This window comes from Pyxicephalus adspersus, chromosome 1 (assembly GCF_032062135.1).
Source record: "Pyxicephalus adspersus chromosome 1, UCB_Pads_2.0, whole genome shotgun sequence".
NCBI classification, from domain to species: domain Eukaryota; kingdom Metazoa; phylum Chordata; class Amphibia; order Anura; family Pyxicephalidae; genus Pyxicephalus; species Pyxicephalus adspersus.
Genome location: NC_092858.1, coordinates 100,472,703 through 100,487,269, shown reverse-complemented (window position 1 = coordinate 100,487,269; position 14,567 = coordinate 100,472,703). Strand labels below are relative to the sequence as shown.

Here is a 14,567-nt window from a genome sequence, read left to right as displayed (position 1 = left end):
GATGCTGCCTGGCAGGGGGAGGGCATCTAGTGGCAAATAAAATACTGTAGAAATGTCACTATTAAAGGTCAATTGTGAAACAAAAGATTGTTTTATTACTTTTCCTTTATTTGCTAAAGCGCCAAACAGTTGCTATTTAAAAAAAAAAAAAAAATACTACCGGTTTACATATTGAAAGGTATTTATTTCCCAGAGTATCTTTGCTGGTGATGACATAAAAAATCAGATGGACCACGGCTGTGCAGCCCATGTTTAAAAGACCCCTAGTAGTCTTCATTAGATCCCCAAGGGACAACACCAAAAGGCCACTAGAAGTCTTCATTGGAACCCCAGAGAGCACAATAGAAAGACAGACCCTAAAGCTAAGGAGAAGCAGACTTGCCGGATACACCTACATGAGATTGTTATACAATCTTGCTGATGCTATAACCGCCCAATAAAAAAAAGCATGCCGTGGAATGTTTATTTTGTTAATGTTTTAAACAAAAGGAAATTGTAAATGTATTAGAGTCAGTAAAGTCACTTTGTAGTGTTAAAAAGGCACCACGGTTAATTTAGTAAAAGTGTTTGGACTGTTCACTGATCAAAGTGAATCTTCACACTGTGTATGGCATTGGCATGGTACATCTTGTTCTTTTTCTTCAATGAAATCGTGAACACAGGTGAAGTGAGGCCAACTGGAAATTACACACTGATATAAATAGGTTTTTGGTTGAGGTGTCCAGGCTTCTTTCTTCGGCAAACAATAGTAATCGCTTGGTAATACTCACTCATGAAAAAAACTCACTCACGGCTTTATAGCACAGTTGTTTCTGTTCTCTTCTATATATCTCCAACTTTCCACTTCACAAAAATGTCTTGTTGATTGACATTTTACATTGTTTCTTACTGTATATTGCAGGAAACAGCAAGTCCAGTCATATCAGGCCCTATATCTACAAATAGGGGGAATTTGATTTAAACTGTCCCTTTTACAGAGCAGACACAGGAGTGTCGTCACATGTGTTGCAACCTAAAAAATTCAGTGACACTGTCCTGAAAATAGCATAGAGAGGTAGAGAGAGCTGGTAATGGATACTTCCATTGGAGGCCTCCCACTAAGGTGTTTGTAATGGGAAGGATTACCTTTAGGAGGGAGCATAAAATATGTATAGTTCATGGGTGTTTGTTAGCATTACGTTTGATATACTCAGATATCTAGAACATATCTATGTTTATTTGATGTAATATTGACATTCCTTAATCCATGTGTGCAAACATTAAAAAAGTTAAAATGTATTTTTACATTGGATTAGTGTAAAAGCCTGTAATTATTTGGATTTAACTCTTCCTTTAGCAGCACCCAGAGAGAAAAGGGTAAATAGTCTAAGGCAGTCAGGGCTTTATAGCCGGGCAACGAAGATGAATAGCAAATGTAAAAGTACATTAATGATTTAATAATTGTTGATTCACAGGCTGGGGTTGGTTTTGGAGCAAGCTGTATATCAGCTGAAGTACAGGTCTTCAAATGACACCCACTTGCCCTGTAAAATAATTAAAAATATATTCCTTATTGTAAGGGTCTTCTGGTTGGTCTGGTGACAACCTTTAGTACAGTAATACTAAACCCTGGGCAGGTAGATGGAGGACTCTAGGGAGTGTATCCAAGACAATGCCACTCTTCATTCAACCGAGAAGACATCTATTGCTGAGGATCACCAGTTAAGGAGAACATGGCTGGTCTAAAAGAGAGTTTTAACTACAGTTATGCTTTTAGGGGCTATTTATACAGTGTCAGACAAATAATTTGTCTATTCTGTATGCAAGATGTGATTCAACTGTTAAATTAGCTTTTTGCTAGTTCAATGTTCTGGTAGAAATGAGCCACCATGATTTATTTTTTATAACTAAGTTTCCTATGCAGTGACCCTTAATGGGTCCAAAGACTTCTCTTTTCCTGTACACCACATACACCAGGTTGTTACAATGGAGTTTTTTTTTTTTTTTTTTTTTTTTTTTTTTTAAAAAGAGTCATGATAAACGGAAAATCCAGATGGCACCTTGGGGGCAAAAGCATTTTTTTCACAGGCATAAATGAGACTGTCCAGGCCTTAGGTCAGAAGTAATAAAAACAGTGAGACATGAGCAGTCTTATTCTATAACTCTGTACAAACATGCACACTCAACCTCTCTTCAAATGCATGCAACAGTTAAATAAGCAGACAACACTGATTGGGAATGTAAAAATTTATTTCTACATGCGCAATTCTTTTTCTTAGTAGTTTTTCTCCTTAAGTATTAATAAAAATTTTCCCGTGCCAGTTTCACTAGCCAGGTTTATATATAGATATTTATAAAGAGGAATATTATACAAGGAGAAAGATCATTACTCATGGAGCAGGTTATTTACAGAAATTGGGGTTCACTCAAATCAAAATACTGTCACAATATTCTTCAAATCTGTTTTATCATTTTCATAACAAGATGATATTCTGTGCTTCATGTGGCTCCCATCAGTTTTACATTCTGTCCCTCCCCCCACAATTCCTACCCAATGACTAGACCCAACACCAACTTTAAGTATGTACAACAGAACAGCACCTTAGCTCGCGCACAAAGGAATGTATTGCCATTTAGATTAGGAAACAGGTAAAAAAAAAATACCATTTTACCTCGATAAACCTTGGCTTGATTTTACCCTTTCTGCACCTTAGACATGGGCAAATTATGGCCAAGTAAGTGCAGAAATCTCAGCAATTAACAACAAAATATGGGGAAGGAAACAATGAGAGGTATAGGATGAATAGAGTAAAAGGAATACAGTTGCCGAGCATTTACAGACAATGTATAAAAGGATCTTGTTTTCTTAACAAACTTTAATAAAAAGACAAAATACACAGAGGCATTAGTCACCATCTATAATATGCTTGAAATTTTTACAGGCTTTGGTGACATTGGCTGTGTAAGTGGTGCAGATGCCCTTAGCATATACCTTTGGGGCACCCCCACTGAAGGAAAAGTCCATTGGCTGAGTTAGATAATCAGCCTATCCCAATTTTTCCTATGCCAGTGCAAACGTGTTTGGTGTTGCGGGTCACAGCCCACGTGTCCGCAAAGGATACAAGCAAGACCTTTCAAAATTCGTATTGGTTCATAATGCTTGACAGTCAAGTAAAATACATGGTTACCTGTAGTTTCAATTGCTTTAATAGAAGTGGCAGACTGAATAGTCTTTTTTTTTCCTTTTTTTTTTTTTGTTATCTGAAAATAACCCCCACCCCATGCAGTACCCCGCCTAAATGATCTGGACAGTAACAACAATGGACACTTGTCCACTCTAGTATAAAGGAGCTTGCACGGGTTCTCTCTATAGGAATGGATAGATCAAGTCCTCCAAACCAGAGCGTGCACTATTGCTTTCAGGGGCAGTGCAGGGGTCTCATGCTGAGATCCACTAAAAAGAAGTGGAAAACCTCTTTATGCATACCCAGAAAATGTGGTCATGTAAGTTTACAGCATAGAAAATGATAAGCATAGATTTGCAAGATTGTATTAAAAAAAAGAAAGTGTAACCCTTTAATTATTTCATTATAGGACCACCATAAAACAACCAGTCTAGTTATAACCATGTTAAGCAGAGAAGCTATGACACATTTCAAAGCTGTAGATAATAGAAGGCCTATATATATATATATACATACACACACACATATACACACACACACACACGCACAGATCAGCTCAAAAAAAAAAAACACGTAGAGTAATATCTATTTTTTTTCCAATGGTACTTGTCAAGCAGTGGGATTTATTGTACAGCAAGTTAACAGTTGGTCCTTGATGTGTTAGAAGTGGGAAAATGGGCAAGACACCGAGCAATCCTTACAATAACCAAACTGTGATGTATTTGGGGAGGGGGATGGGTATGTGAGCAGCAGAGAAGCAGCATGAAGCAATAAAAATGTGGTCTGGTCCGATAATCACATTGTTTTGTTTTTTTTTAGATCATGGTGATGGACAGGTGCATTTGTATCCATAACCTGGGGAAGAGATGGCTACAGGATGCACTATGGAAAGAGGACAGTTCCAAGAAGGCAATGTGACTTAAAAAGATCTGCTGCTAATGTCTTGGTGCCACATAAGACAGGACACCTTCATATGTCTTCTGGAGTCCATGCCCTAATGGGTTAGGCAGCACAAGAAGGGAACTACACAAATTAGGCAGGTGGTTATAAAGCTTTAGCTGATCAGTGTGCATGTGTGTGCATGTGTGTGCATGTGTGTGCATGTGTGTGTGTGTGCGTGCGTGTGTACATTCAATTGTTAAATCTACACTACGTGTACATTTTAAATCAAAGCCCCATCTGCCTACAAACTTGAAAAGTAACATGAACCTGATTTCTTAAATATAAGGGTAACAGCTTTGGTGCAGTAAACTCTAACTCTTATCTAATATTAGAAAATGATACTGTGCTTATTTGAGAGGTTTCTAACATCTATTGCTCTCACCCTGCTGACTCCTTGAGACTAAATTACTAGAGTAAGGACATATTCATATACTAATGATGTGGACATATAAACAGTTCATACAATTGTTATCATTGGAATTTAGGATTTTTCAGGAATGGCATACCAGAGAATTCTGAGCGCAACATAAATTTGTGAATCAGTCTGGATAACTGTAGAATGCAGTTTTGCATTTTGAAATGGATACTTTGGAGCAATGTATACCTGTGTTTATTGATGCTTTATAGATATATTAAATTGCTTAGTTTTTTGTTTCTGCAGGATGAATAGATCTAAAACACAAAAAATCATTGTGAACTAATCTCCAATGATGTCAAATACATGTTATTTTTCTGTGTTTGACTTGAGTCTAAAGCTAGTGTACTTTTTTGAAAGGGTTCTACTAGTAAGAGAAAAAGTGTGGAGAAAATGACTCTACCAGTTGATCAACATACATTTAGATATTGAATGCTCACATTGACTTTTAGACTGGCGCAGTATCACTACTAGCCACAAGGGGGAAAAGGTTTAGCCTAAGCTGCCCATGGAAGGATTGTATGTCTGCAATATATACGCGAAATCATAAACTGCCTTTACTTTGCACCAACTGCTTGTGAAAGCATTTCAGCAAGTGTCCCCATGTATATTAAATAGGAGTATTAACATATGTAGTATAGGAGTATCTTGAGGGTATTCAAAAAAAGTACCGTCTGACAAAATTGTGTCTTTACCCCTGGCCTAGAGCACTACTTCCTAACTCTTTTCTGTACAATTTACAGAATGTATTATTTTGAATAGAAAAAAAATCATTTTTTCCCATTGATATGTTTTGTTTTGACACCACTTCAGCTGAGGTAGCATGCTTGCTGTCTACAAATTGACAATCAAAAAAAAAAAAAAAAAAAAAAGACCTTGCCAAATTTCAAAAGCCAGAATAACACACAGTATTATGGAACTGGTGTACAAGTTACAATACATGCAGGAAAATGGAGGTCTTCTGTTTAAATAAATGGTAAAAATAGTCATCCTCTTTCTTTAGCTGTTTTGAGCAATGGTTTTTTATATGAGCTCCATTTAGATATAAACAAACAGTTAGGCTATGGTGCTCATGGGGCCCAAATGTTGAAAAGCCCTTATTTACCTATAAAAGATATAGTTTTAAGAAATATTATTGGAAATAAAAGGAAAGGTAATCAAGCAATAACAATACACACAAATATAATATACGGCTTCCTTGTCTTTTTGAGGCAATATAAAAAAGTGTACAAAAGGAGCCTGCTCCTCCCCCTAATACATGCATTCCAGACAATAGCTCGTGGGCCTTATCTGTGTACGTGTAGCACCAACATGCATATATGCAAGAACCAGTTTGCTTAGGTATGGCATTATCTAAACAAATCCACCCTAAGTTAGAATTCAGTGATAGGTTAGATGTTGTGTGCCACATATTCACTGCACACCTAGACAAGAGTCTGAGAGGGAATCCACTGGCAGTTCTGTTCCCATGCAGCACCACTCTCTGGTATTCCACTGGGGTGAACGACGTGGAATGGGGGGGGGGGGGGGGGTGGAATGCTGGTCTTGCGATAAGGAAATGTTCAGGGAAATTTACAAAGACAGACAAGGAGTCAATCAAATGTCTTCCAGTGTATAGATGTATTCTGCTTATTTAACAAACAGATTTAAATTTAACTTTGCAATACTTTCATTTGAAAAAAGCTATTGGCCTACTTTCCCATACATTTGAGATAAACCAATTGTGTGCAGTAGTTTTTGCACGGAGCAGGTATACATTGCAGACCTGCTTCAAGGTGCATGTTAAATAGGCCCAATGCTATTGTTGACCAACAAAGTGGAAGTTTACAAAAGCACAGAGTACACATCAGCAATTTCTTTCTTTAAAGCTGTCTTTGTAAATCACCCTCTCCCCCATTTTTTGTTATAACACACCTACTGAATTTTCTGTGTTGGGAGGAAGTGTGCTTTTAGGTTATGTCACCACCAAGCATTATTGTGAAAATATGTGTAAATAAATGGAAATTAAATCAAATAAAATTATTCTTATGGCTTCACTGAAAACAAAGCAATGCTTGCAAAAGTGCTTAATTTCAATTTTACTTCCATGAAAAGATCTGGAAAAAATAACTCTGTAATGTAGATTAGACAAGGTGAGCCACATTGGTCCCCTGACCTGGCATCAGAAGAAAAGTATAATACAGGAGCATATTCAAGTGCTGTTTGAAGAATTAAGACAAAAAGGCTTGGAAAAAGAACAAAAAACAAAACAAAATGGAAATAAGGTGCAGCGTGGAAACTTTTTCTTAAGTGCTAAAAAAAAAAAAAAAAAAAAATGAAAGATTGCACTATATAAACTAAAAAATTCCTAATAAAAGATCTGCAAATGCTGCATTTTACGAGGAAAAGGTAAAAGCACTGATAAATCCCTTGGAGATAAAAGATGGTTTCTCTTTAAGCAATTAATCAATATTATGATATAAACATTTACAAACTCATCTTTAACCAACTCACAAGGAGTACCAGGCAACACTGCCCACGTAATGCATTGTATTGCAGTGGACCACCGAGTATATTTATTACAATTGGTGCCACAGTGCAGCACGGCATATTCCCTGTCATTCCACAACTTCATCTTTAAAGATCAGGTACTCCTAATCAGTGCAAAAAATGTGTCTATGCACAGGCAGTTGGCGTTACAGTACAGCATACCATGTGCTGTATCACTTTTAATCACATTTTGACAAGTGCTGGATTTTTTAAAAACACAAAAAGTTAAAATAAAGCTTTTCCTTTTTTTGTACCCAAAACCCTTAAAGCAGAAACGGTAGACAATACAGTGCTAATTAAATAAATTTATATAAATATCTGTACATCACTGTGAATGCCTAACCCAGTTCAATATATATATATAGATATATATTTTGATATACATAGGTTACATATTAAAAAAAAAAATGTCAGTGCATGTGCTACCCAGATCTCAGGATCACATTATATGGGGGAGCCCAGCAAGGGGGATTCATGGAAGTTTGCTTATCCCCTTAGGAATATGTATAGCGGGTAAGCATCAGAAAAGATTCACATTTCTTTCACAGCGTACAAAGTTCCGTTTCTGTTTTATCCCATTTTGAAATAAATTGTGTACAAAAGGCACAGATAAACTGCATATGGGTAGGAAATTGTATATGGGAAAAACTATAAAATAAAATTATGAATTAAAACAAAAAACAAATGAAATGAAGTCATTCACCCTCTTCAGCCCAAGACAGGGAGAAAAAGGAATATAAGTCATGTGTATCTGTAAACCCTTATTTAACATCCTACAAGGATCTTTACATTGTACCATAACGTCTCAATTCAAAGGTCATAATCATACCATGAATGGCTATTCAAGTATCCAAGGTAACTCACCGTACAAAGCTGAATGCTTCTCAATTTCCAAACTAAGAATGCATTCTTCACTCTGTTTAACCACCCATCCACCACGTTCTAGGATCCTTATTCTAAAAGAATCCATAACTTATATCTTAGCATTTGCACCAATGTAACACCTCAGGACTGTTCTCCTGTATTGTAAGGAATCCTTTCTAATGTACTATGTGTTTCCTAACACTGTAACTTAGACAAAGATGTCACAGGACCAGATTTAGAATTTTAATCATCCTTTTAAAACAATGTCCAGTCACCCCTCTCCTTCCAAACGTTCCTCTTTCACAGAGCTAGGGTGGACAAGAGGTGTTCCAGGTGGAGGTGGAGTGCAAGCTGTCTGGCAGTAAGTGCTTGGTGTTGGGGAATGTTGTGGGGCTGTGCTGGGGGGTGTTAGTACCCTGGTTTCCTCTTCCTCTATCTTGATAGTCCTGAGTGGCTGATCACTTCTTTCTTGTGGCTGCTGAGATGCCTCTTTGTCAGGACCTTCTGAATGTAGCCCTGGGAACACAGGACCCAGAAGAGAGGGCTGAGGACTAGGCCGGGCTTGTACCATTTGAATGCCTCCAATAGGTATCATTGGGTAGGGTGTCCTCTGAAGATGCTGTGAGTGCAGGGGTAAATGAGTGAACAAGTTCTCCCCACTCCTTGGCAAAACGTGAGGCATAACAGGCGAACAGAGGGATCTGGATGAAGAACAGGATGGTCCTGGTTTCTGAAAATACACATATTTTATACTATGATTCAAGTTAGCAGATAGTGTATAGCACTAAGGCAGTCTTTCTCTGGAAACCACTGGCAAAACTGGGGGTAAAACCTTTTGGCCAAGGAAAACAATGTCCCCATTTAAATTGTAACTCAAATACAACAAGTAAAATCACCATTATTGTCATGCAGATTGCTCTATTAAGTGGTGTTGGTCCCAGAACGATGAAAGCACCCTCAAATAAGTTGTCAATATGGCAGAGTTTGAGTAACTTCTAGCAACCTCTGGAGGATGCAGTGACAGTGCTGATGGTCACTTTCACAGCATTGTCTTTTCATTCTAGGTTAGTGCTAGTTTTAGTCCAGAATTTACACTACAGGAGCCAAGTTACGTACTTGAAATAGTGCGAAAATATAATGTAAATGCAATCTGATACTTTAAAGATAGGGCCAACATTTTATTTTTATCTTAGCCAGATTTTAGGATATTTATTTAAAACAATGTAATATTATTTGTGGCAGGGGTTTATATTATAAAAGATTGTCCCTTACCTTTATTTCTGATGCCTCCAAACTACCAGAAGCCCTGTGAGGTAGAGCTGAAGATGGGAAGACCCCATGCCGAGCTTTAAAGTGGATCTGAGCATCTGATTTACTGAGGTGAGACTCCTCCCTACCAGGAGAGGGGTACCGTGGTGGGGAAGCTAGGCCACCTCGAAAAGCTGGATACCTCAGACTTGTCACTTCTCTACTAGGGGAAAGATGTCTGGCAGGTGGTGAAGAACCACATTCTGGTGACATGAAGGTTTTAGGTGAAAGACTGCGGTGGGGTGATAGGTGCTGAGGAGAAATACATCTTAGTGGCGACACTTCTCTAGCAGATGTCAGCCGATGACAAGGAGACATGCCCCTGAGGGGTGAAGTACATCCAGTGGAGGAGAAACATTTTGCTGAACTCTCTCTCTTCTGAAGGTGTCTGCGGGAAGGGCCAGGTCTACTGCTACCAACATCTGTTCCAGGAGACCATTGTCTATGCGGTAAGTCAGAAAACGGTTTGGGCTGGGAATCTTTATCAAGAGGCTCTGATGTTTGCAGTGGCTGAGGAGAAAGCTGGCAAACTGAAGAGCATTCTGCTATCTCTAGGTTTTGTCTTAATTCAGTAGGCAAGAAGTGGGTAGTTGTAGTTGGAGAGGGATCTGGATTTTTCTCTTCCTGACTATCATCCTCATCGTCATCATCTTCTTCATCAGAATCATCATCACCTTCTGTATCTTCAATGTCAGAAAATTGGTGCTCTTCCACCACATCACTGTCTGGCCATCGCTCCTCACTAGTCCCTGAGATAAGGCAAAACAGATTAAGGTTGGTATACCGAGAATAGTACAAACATGTTCATGAAACCATTACACTTCATGATATTTATTCTTTTTGCATTCCCTTTTGAAGTTCCCAGTCCTGTGTCCTTTTTGAGAACATAAAATTTACATGTTATATGACAGCCAACCATGTCACAGCGCTAATTGTGAAATAATGAAACAATGGATACAGAAACTGAATGTTGGAATAAGGATTACAACATAATTTGATCTTTTACTAAAATGAACTTCTGCTACAAAAAATGAACTTGAAATGAAATATCTGGGCTCATGTGCAATGACATCTTAAAAGAGCCCAAAACATGTCTGCTTTCACCTTGCTTGAACCGTGATAAAAGTGGGGAACTTAAAGTTCTAAGTCTTAAAGAGGAACTCTTCGCAAACAGGTAAAATACACATGTGACCGATTCACTAGAGGGAAGAAGGAAAACACAGTAATCCAATAGGTGAAACAGGTATCACTGACGCCATCTGAGTGGCTGAAAAGAGTGTAAATAACAAGAATGAATAGACAGAATTTAAGAGATTCTGTCATGTAAAACAATTCACACATAAGCTTTTCTCCTATGTGTCTTGCAGTTTGCCTGGAGTTTACTTTCTCTTTATTCTATATGCAATCTGCTGTGCCCCAAACAACAGTATTACCTCTAGAATACACTGACGGAGTCTTATCAACTCATAGAAAAGCAGGATACAAAAAAAAAAAGAAATAATAATAATTTCATATTGTATACAACAACCAGATCTATGTTTGCATAAAATTAAACAATATTAAAAGATGGCATAACAAACTGATTGAGTGCTATAAGAAAGCAATACCACTAAAGTGAAAACGTCATCATTGCTGCACCCCCACTGTGAAATGGTGCAGAATGTTCAACTGTAGTCACCATGGTAACTCCGCTCTGTTACTGAACACACCAAGTCTGTGGAAACATAGCCAGTGCTGCACTGTTGTAATCCTTTATAAGTTTCTATAGGAAACATCATGGCCAAAACAAACTCATTGGGTCCCGATGGTTGAGTTATTGGATTTTTACCAAACATACCAGAGTTGATGCTAAAAATACAACCTAAGTTACTGTTGCATTTTTTTTTTAACCAATATGTGTTTTTTGCCCATATACTTTGCATGAATTCAGTATGTTGAGCTATGCATAGAAAATAATAAAGTACATAATTTCTGTAGGGAAACCTGCAACCCACAGCAACATATTCGTACCATTTCCTTGCTTTTTCTTGGTGAATTCTTTTTAAATAAGACAACAGAAATGGGCTCTATAGATAAAAATGTGGCAAGGAAATATTAATTTTACTTCTTCACCTCCATTGGTGTAAAAGTATTTACTAGGAAACCCCCATCTGCTATAAACTCTATGAATAGCTTTAGAGGGTGTTCAAACAATAGGATGATAAAAACAATAAAATGTCTAATAAATTATTTTAGTATGGAGGAAGAGAACAATTTAGGACTGATGATATAAGGTATAGGAGAATGCAAATGCAACATAGACACTGGTTAGCCAGATTATGTAATGTACCTTCCTCTGCATCCAACTCCGACAGATATGGTGGCACTAATCCTAGCTCCTGACATTTCTTGCTGTGTGCTTTGGATTTCATGTGTTTAGTCAGGTTCCCTGTAAATAAATAAATAAATACAGTTATCATCAGGACACATAGACAACTACTGAAGTGTATCCCCACTGTTATATTCAACCTTTGCCATTTCATGCCTTTTTTTTCCTCAAAAGTTTAGCAAAGTCTACAACAGAAATTGTTGTATAGCAAATTGTTAGGACTTGTTGTTTAGGAATTAGGACCAGTGTCAATTCAGGAGGGTTTTGCATTTCCATACAATTCTATTTACTTGTACTGTAATCTATAGAAGCAAGTCAAATGTAGGTCAGAAGGACATCATCTGTAGGTCAAATGTACCCATCAATGAATTACAAATATGCTCAGGAGCATCTAAAACTAATGTCAAACTGATACTTTGACACAAACCCAAAGCTTGTTGGCACAGGCCCTTACAGCTGAACCGACTTGATGAAAAAACTATATTTATTACAAATCATTTGATACAGTTTTTGTAAAATGTATTTGTACAGGACATTAGTCTGACCTTATAACAGCCCTATTTAATCCAAGGTACACACTTTAGGATGGCGTGGAGAGCAGAGGGACATCATCAGTCTGCTGTTCTTTTCTGTCCAGTCAGCAGGATGGGGACAACAAACCATCAGCATTGTACAACTTAACTGTATTTGGGAAAGTATTGTCATACTTCTGGTGGTACTGTGTGAAAAGTTTGTGCAAATAACAAAACTGATTGGATAGAAATGCAAATCCTCACCTTCTGGGTGGTCCTCTTGGGAACATTTTGGTCCTCTGGGTGGTCTTCTTGTGAACCCTTCCTGTCCGTGACTAAAACACCCTTATCTACTATTTATCCAATACATTTCAACATGGGGCTTATATCCTTACACCTACACCACCATCATAAACCTTTGTTCACCTAGAATAAAAGAACCTAATCTGCTTATAGTTGCAGGACAGGGCTTACCACTCTCTCCTCCTATTTACACATGGTATGAAAACATTTGAACATCTTTAATAGCCATGTGACATCCTAAATTGTATAGTCTTCTACTGCTCACAGATTCAACATAATTTTTCTTTTTTATTAAAAGACTGTACTTCACTTTACTGGTTATTATACAATATTATAGCAGGAAATCCACTCATTTTGCAAAGGTTGAGTCCTTACTATCTGAAGACTGATATAATACATGGTTGGTTATACCTAAAAGTTCTAGGTATCCTGGAGCAATGGCCACATGTCTGTCTTCTTACAACTTTAGGTGCTTTAGAGAATGTCTGAAATATGATTCATATTTGGTAGACAGTTCCGGAGGCACAAAGCAATAAATCAGTATTTATAATGAAACCAACTCATAAACTTACAAAACCTCATGGGAAACACTTTTAGAAAAGCTCAAAGCCTACAATGGTTAAGTAGATAAAACTTGGATAATTCAAATCTTTATGGCCACCAAGCAAACCATAGCCTACACCTGGAAGCCCTGATCTTTAATTTTAATGGAAGTCAAAAAGTGCTTATAAGGTTTTCTTATAAACAAAGAACTAATGGCAATCCTAATTCTTCCTACATTACAAATCTTTCAAGGTTCTGCAACAGGATTAAGTTACCAAACCTATTAGAGGACAAATGACCTCCTGTCACATTAGATCTGGTGCAGAGATAGGATATGATTGATTTGCAACCCCATGAAACCACCAACCCCTCCTAATACCCCCTCTCTCCCATGCCTGAACTTCTCACACAAGTTTATCATTTTATTCTTCCCTTCGCTTTCATCTCATTGATTTCTCTAGTCTAATCAGTTCCCCCAACTATTCCCCTAATTCTTTCAAACCAATGTTTCACTTAAACCTACAGAATTTAGGACACATAGCCCTAAACGATCACTGGACCCAGCCTTTTGTCACTGCATGCGTGTTGAATTTACCAAGATTTATAGGTTATCTTCTCCTGTGAATATGATATGCATCTATTTACCAATACCATTTGCACATTACAGTTATGTACATGGATACAAATTATGTATGTTCTTTTGTGCTATTCTAATTCAAACCCTTGCAAAAGAACTCTTTGGCAAGTGTAACGACAGGACATATAAATGGATTTCATTTGAGTTATTAGATGATTGCCTGAAGTTCAACTTTAACCACAAGGCCTAAACTCTGATGTCACTAGGAAAGGAAGTGAGGGGTGTATACCTCTAGCAGTGATACAGACAGAAACTTTGAAGAAATCAGAGTAATTAAACATGGCGGATGTATTTATTGCATGCATCATATGCTAAGGAGTGTGTCAGGAGCTCCAGCTGGTAGCAAGCTGAAGATACACTGCTACATGTTAGGCTGCTGAAGGACCAATGCTGTTAAATTCTTCAATTGTGATTATTTTGGTTGCCATATTTTTTTGTAAACACAGGACATCGACTTATCTATATATCAGATATGTATGGATGCGTGCTGCAGTACAGAAACGTGTGTGTGTGTGGGGGGGATATTACAGGTTATACCTTTTACTGTTCGGTTTAAAAAAATCATGTCTTCATTTTAGAATGTTGAGAAAAAAATTCACCTTTGGTTTTGAAGGCAAAATTGCAGTGTTTGCACATATATGGTCGATGATCAGTGTGTGTGCGAATATGTTTCTTCAGCATGCTTGGCTTCTTACAGCGAATACCACACTCCTCACACACATACTTTCCCCTGCCACGGCCTCGAACATAAACATATTCTTCATTTGATTTGTACCTGTAGAATAAAGGATTGCATTTATCTATGGCCTAAAATGAATGGATTTAGGTTGAAAAATGTAGAACAGAATTGTGCCTATGAACAGACAATGTAAAGGTCAAATCCATCAAAAACTTGTACAGGCTTCACTGGTGCAGGTAGTTCCATCCTACTAGGTTGAGACAGTAGGGAGACCCGCATCCCCCACACTCGATCCAAGCTTAA

At 37.7% G+C, this 14,567-nt stretch overlaps 1 protein-coding gene across 8 annotated transcripts in view; it reads right to left on the bottom strand.

The window, feature by feature from the left end:
* Positions 1-2,211: 2,211 nt before the first annotated feature.
* HIVEP3 (HIVEP zinc finger 3) overlaps positions 2,212-14,567 on the bottom strand; it is an 81,100-nt gene continuing 68,744 nt past the window's right edge. For all 8 annotated transcript variants that reach the window (XM_072420848.1, XM_072420826.1, XM_072420889.1 and 5 more), the window contains 4 exons: positions 14,185-14,360; positions 11,552-11,650; positions 9,187-9,971; positions 2,212-8,644 (listed from right to left, as the gene is read on the bottom strand). In XM_072420848.1, coding sequence (XP_072276949.1) covers positions 8,186-8,644; positions 9,187-9,971; positions 11,552-11,650; positions 14,185-14,360 — 1,519 coding nt within the window. In that variant the 3' untranslated portion in view covers positions 2,212-8,185. The remainder of the gene's footprint in view (positions 8,645-9,186; positions 9,972-11,551; positions 11,651-14,184; positions 14,361-14,567) is intronic.